This window comes from Globicephala melas, chromosome 6 (assembly GCF_963455315.2).
Source record: "Globicephala melas chromosome 6, mGloMel1.2, whole genome shotgun sequence".
NCBI classification, from domain to species: Eukaryota; Metazoa; Chordata; class Mammalia; order Artiodactyla; family Delphinidae; genus Globicephala; species Globicephala melas.
Genome location: NC_083319.1, coordinates 34,599,044 through 34,612,287, shown reverse-complemented (window position 1 = coordinate 34,612,287; position 13,244 = coordinate 34,599,044). Strand labels below are relative to the sequence as shown.

Sequence of the window (13,244 nt, the reverse complement as noted above, 5' to 3'; positions counted from 1 at the left end):
TACCCAGATGCATTAATACACAAGTGTGATGCTCTTATAATTGCAGAGCATCGTATACTAAGTAAGCTTTTGCTGGTAGCCTACAATCTGATAATTTCTTTTAGAATTAAAATATTTTGAGGAGATGTGCTTCATTTCAAAGAATTGATCTAATTTTTAGAGTATTCCATACTATTGAAAAATTGCAAAATAGGTGTACTGTCACTATCACCACTAGTCCTGTACCCACCGCTGGGCAAGATGTACTCTTTGATTCATTCAATCATCCTATTCATTCTTACAGCATTCACTCTCCCTTGCATGTACCAAGCACTGCCCTAGGCACAAGAAACACAAGTAATTAAGACACTTGGGGTCTAGTGAGGGAGACAGACATGAATACAAATTATTTCACTTTGTGGGTGGGGGGGGTATTTCTTTGTCCGCATATTTAGAAAATTTTTCTACATATATCCAGCACAATTCACATAAAAATTTTTTTGGTGAGGGTATGAGGTGGGAAATCTACATTTCTTTCCTAAGTAGTTAATTGAATTTTAATTTACCTTTTTTTTTATACCTTAGGTTTAGCCCAAAGGCATCCCTTTCGCCACCTTTTCAGATGCATCTCTCAAGAACCTGTATTAAGGAAATGAGTGGTATGTTTTCTAAACATTATTTTCGTAATACATTATGGTTTCTGGAGCCTCAGAGCCCCCCCAGAAATATCTAATGGTGGCTTTTGACATTTGTTCTCACCTTCTCCCACTTGGAATAAATCTCTCCTCCCCTCTTTTTTGATTTCTTTAAGTTATGAATTGAAGTGATCTAAAGAGAAAGTAATACCTCCAAGGATATCATTATTATTCTGACTTGAGGCCTTCCTCACACCAGACCTATTCTGTTTCACTTCCACGTGTTACCTACAGAGATATTTGTGTCCCTTATCACTCTCTTACACATTAGAGAGTAAGATTTAAAGCACATGAATAGGGGACTTCAACTCATAAAATAGTTCCAGATACTCTACCAGGTAAAATCTGGGCCCCTAAACTATGTGCATTGGCCACTAAGCATCTAAATAGGAATATAAATATATAAAATCCAAAAGGACTGTTAAGAAATCAATAGAAGACATAATAAAGTTGAAGAATCTGAAGATTAGAAGTGCACACACTCATCTTGTCTCCTCCAACCAAAGTGTAAATTCCCTGCTGTTAGACCAACCCAAGGGATACAGTATTTTCAGAAATTTTGCTGCATGAAATTTAAATGTGGTTTTAAATGATTTGCTGCTTTAAGTGTGATTCTTACTGAGTTGAAATCATTTTTTTTCCAAAGGAATGTATCTCCAGTATTTCTCATGGAAATTAATTGAACAATTTGATTTTTGTTTATATCAATTACTTTTACATATGCATTTTCTGAAAAATGACTACTCAGTAAAGTCATATACCCTTTAGAGGCTGTAAATCCTTTACATTAGAATAAGCTTTTTCTGCAGAACCAGGAGGACTTGTTTCAGGAGGATTATGATTCACCCAGCAGCTGATTTACACACACTTATTCATAACCTCTCCTACCTGCTGGCAGCCTAAATTACTTCCTTGATTTGTTTAACAAAAGGTGCAGAAGCTTAGCTGACTTCAGTGGCCCCACAGAGCAGGTGCATTTGCAAAGCCTCCAACTATATGTCAGCTGCTGACACTCTCTCTTGAAGGGAGGGACTGGCCAGTTCCAAGAAACTTATCTTTTCTTTCTTCCTGGTTCTTTTATATATCATTATTTGGGAAGAACTTTATAAATTAACTGTGCCTTTAATAGGAAATGTATGTGGACATCCTGGACCCTTCTGTTGGCTGAGCCAAACTAAGTCTCAGCAAGGGCAGGTCTCATGCCCTATGGTGGGTAAAGGAGAGTCAGCATCCAGCCATACTCAAGGAACAGCTCTCCCTTTGGCTTCCTGGCATCCTCAAAGGCCAGCATCCCCAAACCAGCCTATGTGTCTCCACCAGCCAGTTTAAAAAATAAAATAAAATAAAAATTGTTGAATCCCAGCAGAAATGCTGTATGATTAAAATATGAACATATTTTGCTTATAGATGGTAATTTTTAAAATATTCTGATCTGTATCCCAGTGAAATTTAGAAAAGGTTTGGAATGAATTTCATAGTTCTTAAAATACCAGAAATATCAGCTATTGGGGACACTTAAATTTCTTTATTGCCTTAGGATGTTAACTCAGGCATTCTAAGTTTTAAATAAAAATAAATGTAAGAGAGCTAGCCAAAACTTTATAAATATTCGCTTATGAAAAATGAATGATTTGGATTGGAGAAATAAAAACAAATCATTAATAGTTATTTATGAGCACCAAACCTTTTATTTATGTTTATAAACTGAGGCTAGGATGATTATTACAGGTGGATCAATTTTTGAACTTTCATTTATTGCTAAATTATTTTTTCTCACTAATAAAGGGAAAAATTGGGCTTCCCTGGTGGCACAGTGGTTGAGAGTCCGCCTGCCGATGCAGGGGACACGGGTTCGTGCCCCGGTCCGGGAAGATCCCACATGCCGCGGAGTGGCTAGGCCTGTGAGCCATGGCCGCTGAGCCTGCGTGTCTGGAGCCTGTGCTCCGCAACGGGAGAGGCCACAACAGTGAGAGGCCCGCATACCACAAAAAAAAAAAAAAAAAAAAAACCTGGACAATTATTTATTTTTTATAAAATGTTCTTTGATCTTACTATTAAGGCATTATCCTTAGGCTTTGTAAAATATAGCTTTAAATTTATCATTACATATATACCATTATTGTCTAAAATTTAACCTTTCTTAGTTGCAATTAGAAAATGATTGGTTAAATAATAAATTTCATTATTCTTTATGAGTTTAAATTAAACTATGGCGAATCCTTGGAAAATAAAGGGGCTAGGTTCCCTCTCTGAGTGGCTGTTGACCTTCCTGGTTATTTCAGGGTTAAAACTTAGAATGAAATTGTCATGGTCCTGCTCTCCTAATCCTGCTCTCTTTGAAAGTCCCTTAACCCCCACAAGCCTGAAGTATAACAAAGCCTGAAGACACAAATACTAGGTAATGGGGATAATCTAAAATGTTAAGCATTCTGGTTAATTCTATCATATTTTTTAATTTAAAGATAATTTAAATCAGGCTGTTGAAAAACCAAATGTCACGCCTCCTGCCTCTTACACTTATAAAATGGATGAGGTTCAAAACCGCATAAAGGAAATACTAAACAAGCATAACAATGGCATTTGGATATCTAAGCTTCCACATTTTTACAAAGAATTATATAAAGAAGAACTTAATCAAGGAATTTTACAACAGTTTGAACACTGGCCTCATATTTGCACGGTACGTTTCTTCTTATTCCTCCCTCCTGATGCCTCCTCCCTGCCCCACTTTCAGATTTTGAGTTGTTAGTAATATCACCTTTTATTTGGGGAGCACGAAGCTCTTTACATAATATTGCTTCATTAATCTTTATGACTAAGATTAACACATACTGGTTCTTATTTATAGGAGAAATATGTCACGGCTGAGGTCTGTGTGTGTTGTAATTGCTGTTTTTATAGATTTTAAGTTATTTTTAAATGCATTTAATATGTGATAATATATATACCATTTTGTATTGAGCTGTTACCAATAGATATTGATGGCTTTGTAATTTTAATAACTTGAACTTAACTGGTAATAGAACGTTTTTTGTTAGCCTCAAATTTTATATGCTTGTTCCTGAGCATTTTTAAAGACATTCAGCTGAACAAATTTTAGTTATTTTGGCTAATTATTTATAGAATACATCTAAAAAAAATTAATACAGGGTTCAGATTTAAACTATTCACAAATTTCTTTGGAGAAAAATATTGAAAAGTGAGCTGACATCTATTTCCATGCCTCTTCCTATTTGAAAATCTATTATAATAAAACGATGGCTCAGAGTAGTTTATTAGAAACCTTTTAGTTCATCCAGAGATAGAGACAACTAGATTCTTAAAACAAAATAACTAATTTTTAGATGTTTCTTAATGTTTTTATTTACATAGAATATATTCAACAAAATAACTTTTAAATTAGCGGTTACTTGGTGCTTCTAAGCTTATAGAATTGAATATGCATGACAATTATTGCTTGGTAGAGGGCTTTCATTTCTTTAACTTAATATATATTTTGGCCCCCAACCCTGTTGGGCAGAGTGTGGGCCACTCTCTCTTATAAGCACCTGGCCTAAAGACAGCATGTATTTTTATAACCACTTCTTCCTCCAGGGCACTGACACCCACTCCAGTCCCATGGGCTTTCCAGTCAAGAGTCATCCATCCATCCATCTATCTGTCTTATTTGTTCTTACATCATTTACTCTGCACCTGCAGGTACCATGCACTGCTTTAGGGGCTGAGACCACCTTAGGGCAATGTGATGTGCTGATGAATATACATACAGTGTGAAGTGGGAAAACAAGAAGAAATGTCAAACTCTGGAATTATGGCTGTTTCCCTACCTATAAAGTCAAGAATGATCATAAGAATGTTATCCCTGATTTATGTTGAATATGGGGTTTATTCTTGTAGTGGGAATTCCTAAGGTTGCTATTCAATTCATTCCATTTTTACTCCTTTCTGAAAAGCATATTCTCACTGGATGCAGGTTTAGCAGCATTTGAGGACCCCCTTAGGTTTCCATAATCTTGAAGGGGACTTTTGAGGTTTCACCAGGCTGCTTGATTTGAAGGTTCAGGGCCTGGAGCTCCTTTTTGGAATGCATATGGTTCTTTTATTTTTTAAATCCATAGACATTCATGAACTTATGTCTTCAATGAACTTTAAGCCCTTTTATTGTGAATATACACATAAAACTCACTATTAAGCTTCGTTAGAGAAATTATCTTTAGAGTAAAAGAATTTTAAGTTAACTTCACAGATTCTTCTTAATGTATTATGTTTCTGGTCACTTTGTTTTACACTGCATGATAATTACTAGTATTTGTGTAGCTTAATTTATGACTTTTGGGGGGAAATTTTCATCCTCGCTTCTCTGCATATCTGCAAAGCCTCAAAATTTCTCTTGCTAGGACTGCAGGAGAGAGAGTACCTATCTCTTTGATGTTAAAACTTTATCTAAAATGGGTGGTTTCCTACTAAATTTCAGGTGCTAAAATGACTGATTTTTAATTTTTTGGTTGCTCATATGCATCTATGTTGCATGATTATTTTCTGTCCAGGCAGTGAGGGTGGAATGTGAAGCAGAAATGTAATATATCTTTCTTATCTCCATGCTGTTTCTCTCAATTTTGAGTAGGACTGTTTAGGTGCAATCACTATCAGTTGTCAGGTACGAGAATTTACTTAGTGAAGCATTGTGCCTAGGATGACAAAAACTGCCAGTTTTAATGACATCTGTTGATATTTTTCAAAACTTTTTTTAATAGCTCTGATTTTTTTTTTTAACAGCCTACTGGTAAACAGTTTCAAACTGTTACACCATGTTTATTTTTAGGCAGTTTTAAACAGTTACACCATGGTTAATTTCCCTTTCTTCTGACTTCTTGCTTTTCATCTTGCTGAAAAGCAGGAACACTGATAGCATGCGCAGGGCTGATTCTACTGCAAACAGGGTCAGACAGGTTAGAACACAGTGCAGAAATTTTAGGGTAAGAAAGACTTAGTAATGTGTATCTCCATGTTGTTGTGTAACTGAAGAAGAAATCTGAGTGCAGTGTACTTCTTTATTTAAAAAAAAAAAAAAAAGTGCTTTCTCCCCTCAGTCATGTAAAATGTCCCATATAAAAATATTGAAAACTAAAATTATAAATGAAATAAAAATCACCCATCATCCTACCTCCCAGAGATAATCACTTGCAGGATTTCCATTTTAATATAGGATGGGTAGCATCAGCTCAAGGGACCAAGTAAAAGCTCTGAAATTTTACCTTCATGAAGGTTTAATCAGGTATATGCTATAAGCCACTTTACAAGGTTGTTAGATGGTATTTTGATGCAGGCAGAAGGATGCTTTGAATCTGTTGTTCTTAACCTTTTGGATCTCTCTGACAACAAAATGTGGACTGAGAGTTTTGAAAGCTAAAGAGAATATAAAATCATATTAACAATGGTGACCCAGTTCCATAGTGTTCCTAGGCAACTTTCGAGGGAAATGGAACTTGTGCAGAAGCTGTCTTCAAAAGGCAAAGAGCCCAAGATGGCAGGCTTGACCAGTATCCTTGATGAAGGATACTGGCATCTAAGAATTGCCATTGAGTCCTAGGAGAAGGATAGCAACGTCTCTTGGCTGTTCTAAAGTGGTGGCCTTATTAATAATGTTCTCCTTAATTGTTGTATTTGGCTAGTATTTATAAAATGCTTCTGTGAGCCACCCACTGACCTGGGTGCTAAGAATAACAGTAAACAAGACAGACCTGGACCTTGCCCTTACGGAACTTACTGTCCAACAGGGAAAATAAACATTGAGCAGATAAGGGCAAGCCTGCAATAGTTATGAAGGAGAAATGCAGGGTGCTAAGGAAACATGTAAACAGGAGGATGAGACGTAGTCTGATGAGTCAAGAAAAGCTTCCCAGAGGAGGTGTCTGTTACACTAAAACCTGAGAGATGAGTTGAAGTAAGTTAGACAAAGGTGGGAATGCTGGGGAAAAGGCACCTCAGACAAAAGAAACAGCTTGTGCCAAAGCCTGAGACAGAAAAACATGGCTTTTTCAGAAAATTGTAAGAAATTCAATAAGAAGACAGTGGCTCAAGAAGAAACTCAAGAGGCAAATGGGCCAATTCACTTTATTAAAGAGTCATAATTTGTTGGAAACTTAGCGGGTTCCTGCCATGAGGTCACACAGAATCCAGAGCCTCTGGCCGACTTCAGTTTCTAGTAAAATTTCAAATCTTGTGACAATTACTGTTGAACATGAGAGATTTTGTTGAAATCCTCCACTCTGAAACATGGGTGGAGAAACGTCTCCATTCCTACCTGAGACAGAATATCTGTCTTTAGTGCCTTACCTGAAGCTGTGTGGAGAGCTGGGTGGCTCGTTTAGAGCCAGACAGGAATAGATGCACTCAGCTGAGGAGGCTCTCTGACAGTAGCCTCAAAGACCTGTAGCGTAGGAGCATTGGGAGGCAACTTCAGGATAGTGGGAAACATTCTGAGTTCACCTGGAAGCACCTCAGGCCTTAATTACAAAACATAACATTTAGTGAATGAGAACATAAAATGTTGTAAATGAGAAAAAATACCTAATGACACTAATTATTCATGTTTTTATAAAAAGGTTTTACCGTTAGGCTGTATTTTATATGTCATTTTTCTGTCCATTAGAAATCACTGAGCTTTAAGTCATTTAGTCCTCTAATACCTCAGACTTTTAAGAATTCCTAAAGTTCTGGATTGCGTCAATATAGCAATTTCTGTAATATCAAAAGAGGCAACAGCAGTTCTGCCACTTACATATTTTTGTATGTTCAGGAATTTGTCTTAACTTTAATTGTGGTAATTAATTATATAAGATAAAGTACCTGTCAGCCCATGTAAAATGAATTGCCTCTTTTTTTAAAGCCTAGATATTTCTGGGTTAAAAACAAATTGAATTTCTAAGGAAGCGAACATAAGTGAAACAGCAGTGATACATCCTCAGGCTTCGTGGTGTTGATACAGTCTATGCAGCCATTCCAGCAGAAGCAGCAGTGAGAAGTAAAGCTAGGACTTGAAAGTACAGCCATAATATCTAATTGGAATCCAATTTCCTTTCTAACTTTTCATCAACAAAAAGAAATATGCAATGAACACGTTGGAACAGTTTTTAAATTCAATTTCAGTGACCATCTGAATAGAAGAAAGATAAAAGAGCACTGTGGCGAAATCAGAATAGGGCAGTAGGGGAGTAATGTGACATTGCTGTTCTGGAACTTGAAACAGAAAATTACCCATAAAGCCCAATAGTACAGTAGAAAGAGTTTGGACTTTGCAGTTAGGCTTTTGCCCTGGCCATTTCTTAGTGGTGTTACTTTCAGCATATAAATCTGGGCTTCAGTATGCTCTAAAATGTGACTGTTTCTTCCCATCTCTTAGGGTTGTTAGAATTAAGTTACACAAACTATAAACAGCTGCCAGTACAGTATAGAAACATAGCAGGTACATAGGGGACTTCCCTGTGGTCCGGTGGTTAAGACTCCATGCTTTCAATGCCAGGGGCGTGGGTTTGATTCCTGGTTGGGGAACTAAGATCCCACATGCCGCACAGTGTGGCCAAAAAAAGAAAAAGAAAAGAAAAAAAGAAACATAGCAGGTATATAGGAAACGACAGCTGTTATTTTTCCAGGAACAGTCTAGCTTAAATGCAAGCAAGTTAAAACCCACTGGTAATTTCCCCCCAAAAGTCATAAATCAAGCTACACAAATACTAGTAATTATCATGCAGTGTAAAACCAGAGGCATACCCAGCAAGCTCTACAGAGGAGCCTATCTCAATGAAAACAGAGGAAATGCTAAAGAGGGCAGAACAAAAGTTTAAATTGAAAAATAAGAGCAGTGGATAAAGGAACTAAAACTCTTAGATGAAGTGAATTTCTGCCATCCTAGAGGAGCAGATCCTGCTCCCCGCAAAGGTAATGAGAAGCATATCTAGTACCTGCTTAGCTTAGAATGCACAGTGAAAGCCGCAGCTGCCAGCCAAGATCATGCCCAAAAGGTCTGCACACAGTTAACCAGGATAATGTCTTCCTGAAGGGGACCTGTGAACAAGGGCCTAACCTTGGGCCACACTGAAGGAAAATGGCTTGAAGTTTATCCAAACATAAATGGTTGTAGTCAGCATCAGTGTGAAGTCCTTACTAGGAAAGGGATGGGAGTGAAAGAGTATTAGCCTTGAAATACATAATGTCTATAAAACTACTTACCCAAGATGGTGGAGAAAGAGTTTCTCTGGATAGGTGGTTTGTGAACAGACAGGGTACCATCTACAAGGAACTTTTTTTTTTCTTTTTTTTTTTAGTGTACGCGGGCCTTTTACTGTTGTGGCCTCTCCCGTTGCGGAGCACAGGCTCCGGACGTGCAGGCTCCGGACGCGCAGGCTCAGCGGCCATGGCTCACGGGCCCAGCCACTCCGTGGCATGTGGGATCTTCCCGGACCGGGGCACGAACCCGTGTCCCCTGCATCGTCAGGCGGACTCTCAACCACTGCGCCACCAGGGAAGCCCTACAAGGAACTTTTTACCTTTACCTTTGATTAAACCTCTGTGGAATATGCCACAAACACCTGTACTTTCTTAAACAGAAGCGACTAAAAATTATAACCCTTTCTGAATAATCTTGGGCGTAGCATGAACTGCTGCAGAGAGGGTGGCAGTTGTAGGTGGTCTGGAACACTGAATTGGGTGTTAGCTCATCTCAGTGTATTATCCTGCATGCAGTATAAGCCTCACCCACTACCCTTAGAGGCTTCAGATCTGAACCTATCAGTTTGTCTTCACTGTGGCCCAGTCAGGCCATTGGGGACCATTTCCTCATCTCTTTCTCAGTTGTCTAACTTTCCCAGCACTTCTCAGCATTAACACAAAAAGACTGAGCTCTGTAGAAGGTCATCAACCAGTCTTTCTTTCTGTGAACTTGCTAATCATAGGGTGCAAGCTTCTGACTCTTTGATGTTGTAGTTGTTGCTAGGTACCCAGAGGTCTTTACTGCCTGCTGAAATTGAGTTTTTTAATTGGTTTGTTTTTGAGTTCCAAGCCACTGCTAATAGTTGGAGTGCTGGAAGGCAGGTCTCCAGGTAAACGTGATTTTACCATACTGTCTGAGGTTGGTATTGGGTGGTGAACATATAAAATGAAATTTAGAATGTAATTTAAAGCTTCAACACAAAAAACTACTACCCAATGGAAACAAAACTGTGTCTGAATGACACCCATACAACTGCTTTGAAACTTTTTGATTTAATTGGACAATACCAATTCTGTTACAGAATCCCAAAGAAAATTCTAATTCCATAAGAAACAGTAAGTTTACCTCAGCAGCCTATGCTGCAGAGTTAGCAGGTGAGCCTTCATAGACTCAAATGAGTTTGGCTTCAAGAACTTTACAGAACAGGTAAATTAGGAAGAAGTAAAGACCTCTTAGAATTAAGAAGACAATTTCTAGGCATATAGCATGAAGACTTCTATTTGTGTGAACTTACAGGGCTCCTGAAGAAGTTGATATTTTAAGTCCTTGAGTCTCACATCTACCAAACCTAATCTGTCAACTCCAAACTTACAAAAACTCAGAGGGATGTGAGAGAAGTATCTCATTCAAGTTGTGATTCCAAATGAGGCAGAAATCAAGCTAAATATAATGAACTTGTGGGAATAGAAGGTTTAAGGCATGTTAGATACTAGAATCTTCTGATGATCACCAGAGGAGATGGCTTGAACTCCATGGTGTAAGGAGTTAATCCTTTAGGTTACTACCTGTCTCTGCTGTTGGGAGGTGGAGGTAAGGACCCATACATAGTAAATCTATGGAGTTCCAGGTCATGCCAGTTTCCAGTCATTGGACTGGCGATTTTTTGGGTGAATATCTAAAACCAAACACAAAACTGAAGAGCCACAAAACAATGAAGCCGTGGAAGAAAATGGCAGGATTATGATCCTGAGTCTTCTCCTATAGAACAGGAGGCCTTTTGACCCCCTTCTCAGGTATGTACCTGAATCAATTAGACTACAGGAACTATTGGGTTGGCCAAAAAGTGCCTTCGGTTTTTAAGTAAAAATAAAAGACACACTTTTCATTTTCACCAAGAACTTTATTGAACAGCGTACTCACCCTTTTGTTCCACTACTTTCTGCCATTTTTCAGGCAACTTCATAATTCCATCTTCCCAAGATTTTTTATCTTTTTGAGCAAAGAACAGTTCCAGGTGCCTTTTACAGTCTTCCAGGGAATTGAAATTTTTTCCATTAAGAAAATTTTGTAAAGACCTAAACGGAAATCCGAAGGTGCAATAATATCTGGTGAATACGGTGGATGAATCAGAACTTCCCAGCCAAGCTGTAACAGTTTTTGCCTGGTCGTCAAAGAAACATGCGGTCTCACTTTATCCTGATGGAAGATTATGCATTTTCTGTTGACTCATTCTGGACGCTTTTTGTCAAGTGCTGGTTTCAGTTGGTCTAATTGGGAGCAGTACTTGTTGGAATTAATCGTTTGGTTTTCCTGAAGGAGCTTATAACAGAGGACTCCCTTCCAATCCTACCATATACACAACATCACCTTCTTTGGATGAAGACCAGCCTTTGGTTGGTGGTGGCTCATTTTGCTTGCCCCATGATCTCTTCCGTTCCACGTTATTGTACAATATCCACTTTCCATCGCCCGTCACAATTTGTTTTAAAAAACAGAACATTTTCATTACGTTTAAGTAGAGAATCAAATGTGGAAATATGGTCAAGGTTTTTTTCGCTTAACTTATGTGGAACCCAAACATCAAAGCGATTCACATAACCAAGAAGGTGCAAATGATTTTCAATGCTTTATTTGGATATTTGAGTATGTTGGCTATCTCCTGCGTGGTATAACGTTGATTATTCTCAATGAATGTCTCGATTTGATCACTATCAACTTCAACTGGTCTACCCGACCATGGAGCATCGTCCAGCGAGAAGTCTCTAGCACAAAACTTCGCAAACCACTTTTTAAAATTTATTTATTTATTTTTGACTGCGTTGGGTCTTCATTGCTGCGCACGAGCTTTCTCTAGTTGCAGCGAGTAGGGGCTACTCTTCATTGCAGTGCGTGGGCTTCTCACTGTGGTGGCTTCTCCTGTTGCGCAGGATGGGCTCTAGGCACGTGGGCTTCAGTAGTTGTGGCTCACGGGCTCTAGAGCACAGGCTTAGTAGTTGTGGCGCACAGGCATAGTTGCTCTGCAGCATGTGGGATCTTCCCGGACTAGGGCTCGAACCCATGTCCCCTGCATTGGCAGGCAGATTCTTAACCACTGAGCCACCAGGGAAGCCCCGCAAACCACTTTTGATATGTTCGATCAGTCACAGCACCTTCTCCATACCCTGCACAAACCTTATTTTTGCGTTTCAGTTGCATTTTTACCTTTCTTTAAATAATAAAGCATGATATGTGGAAAATGTTGCTTTTTTCTTTCATCTTCAGTATTAAAATGGCTACACAAAAATTCACCAGTTTTGATAAGTCTTTTTTTAAATGCACACTGATATGACGACTGTCACAATACAATCTAACAAAATCGTTTCAGTTGAAGTTAAAAACAACTAAGTGCTACTAGAACCATCTTTCGGAAAAAAACGAACGAACCTTTTGGCCAACCCAATAGAAGTTGTAAAAGCACCCTCCTGAAAGATCCAACTGGAATGATTAGCAGCTGATTATCACACTAAGGAAATAATAAAAGCCATGTTTCAAGTAGCCATTGACTTACCTTGGTCATTTATGAAGGCCAGAAGACAGCTGTTCTGTTTTGGGGGATGAGACAAGAGAACAGCATGTAAATCTGGTCAGATGTACCAGAGCACAGTGAAGAGTGGACACCATACTGTAACCCACATTCCAGCAATTTCTTGCCTTTGGGAAGATTCTCATAGGCTGGGAATAGATATAGTAATAGGTGTTGTTTCTAAGCCCATTGACCAGAAAATTAAAAAGAAGACACATGTTCTGGAGGACAGATGGTGATCACATTGGAATGCCTGAGAAAAGCAAATTTTCACTTTCATGAAAAATTTAAAACAAAGAGTTTAAGTTGAAAAAAATTACATTTGTCTTAAATTACATATATTTTAAATTCTATACAATATGAGTTTCATGATCTTTTCCTTTGAATTGAGTAACCCTTCAGCTATTCTCCAAAGATTGGCTAATGACGTACGTGGACCAGGCATATTTTCCATGTCACTAAATTATCCATGAATAGTTGTCTAACATGTTGAAGAACATCTGCATCAACTCCAGTTAGTGTCAGGTTCTGTTCCTAAAGTCAGGCTTATGTTTAATCTTAGTAGATGCTAATTTGAATTTAAAGAGGCCAAATTACTAGAGAACAAAGTGGAATTAGGCACATAACTGGCCTATGAGATCAAGAAGAAGCCAGTAAAAATTGGAAAGTGGCTACAATTCAAGGAACTAGTCATTTGGGGATTGCTGGGGGCTGGGGTAGGGTATCTACTTTAAACAATGAAAATAAACTGCTGAGGAAACAAACCTGCCTTCTAGTTCAGACGATTATTTGGCCATTG

General features: G+C 38.3%; 1 protein-coding gene across 2 annotated transcripts in view; it reads left to right on the top strand.

Moving 5' to 3' along the window:
• The window catches only part of TDRD7 (tudor domain containing 7), a 90,609-nt gene that overhangs the window by 39,551 nt on the left and 37,814 nt on the right, over positions 1–13,244 (top strand). For both annotated transcript variants that reach the window (XM_060300726.2, XM_030829781.3), the window contains 2 exons: positions 565–638; positions 3,137–3,354. In XM_060300726.2, coding sequence (XP_060156709.1) covers positions 602–638; positions 3,137–3,354 — 255 coding nt within the window. In that variant the 5' untranslated portion in view covers positions 565–601. The remainder of the gene's footprint in view (positions 1–564; positions 639–3,136; positions 3,355–13,244) is intronic.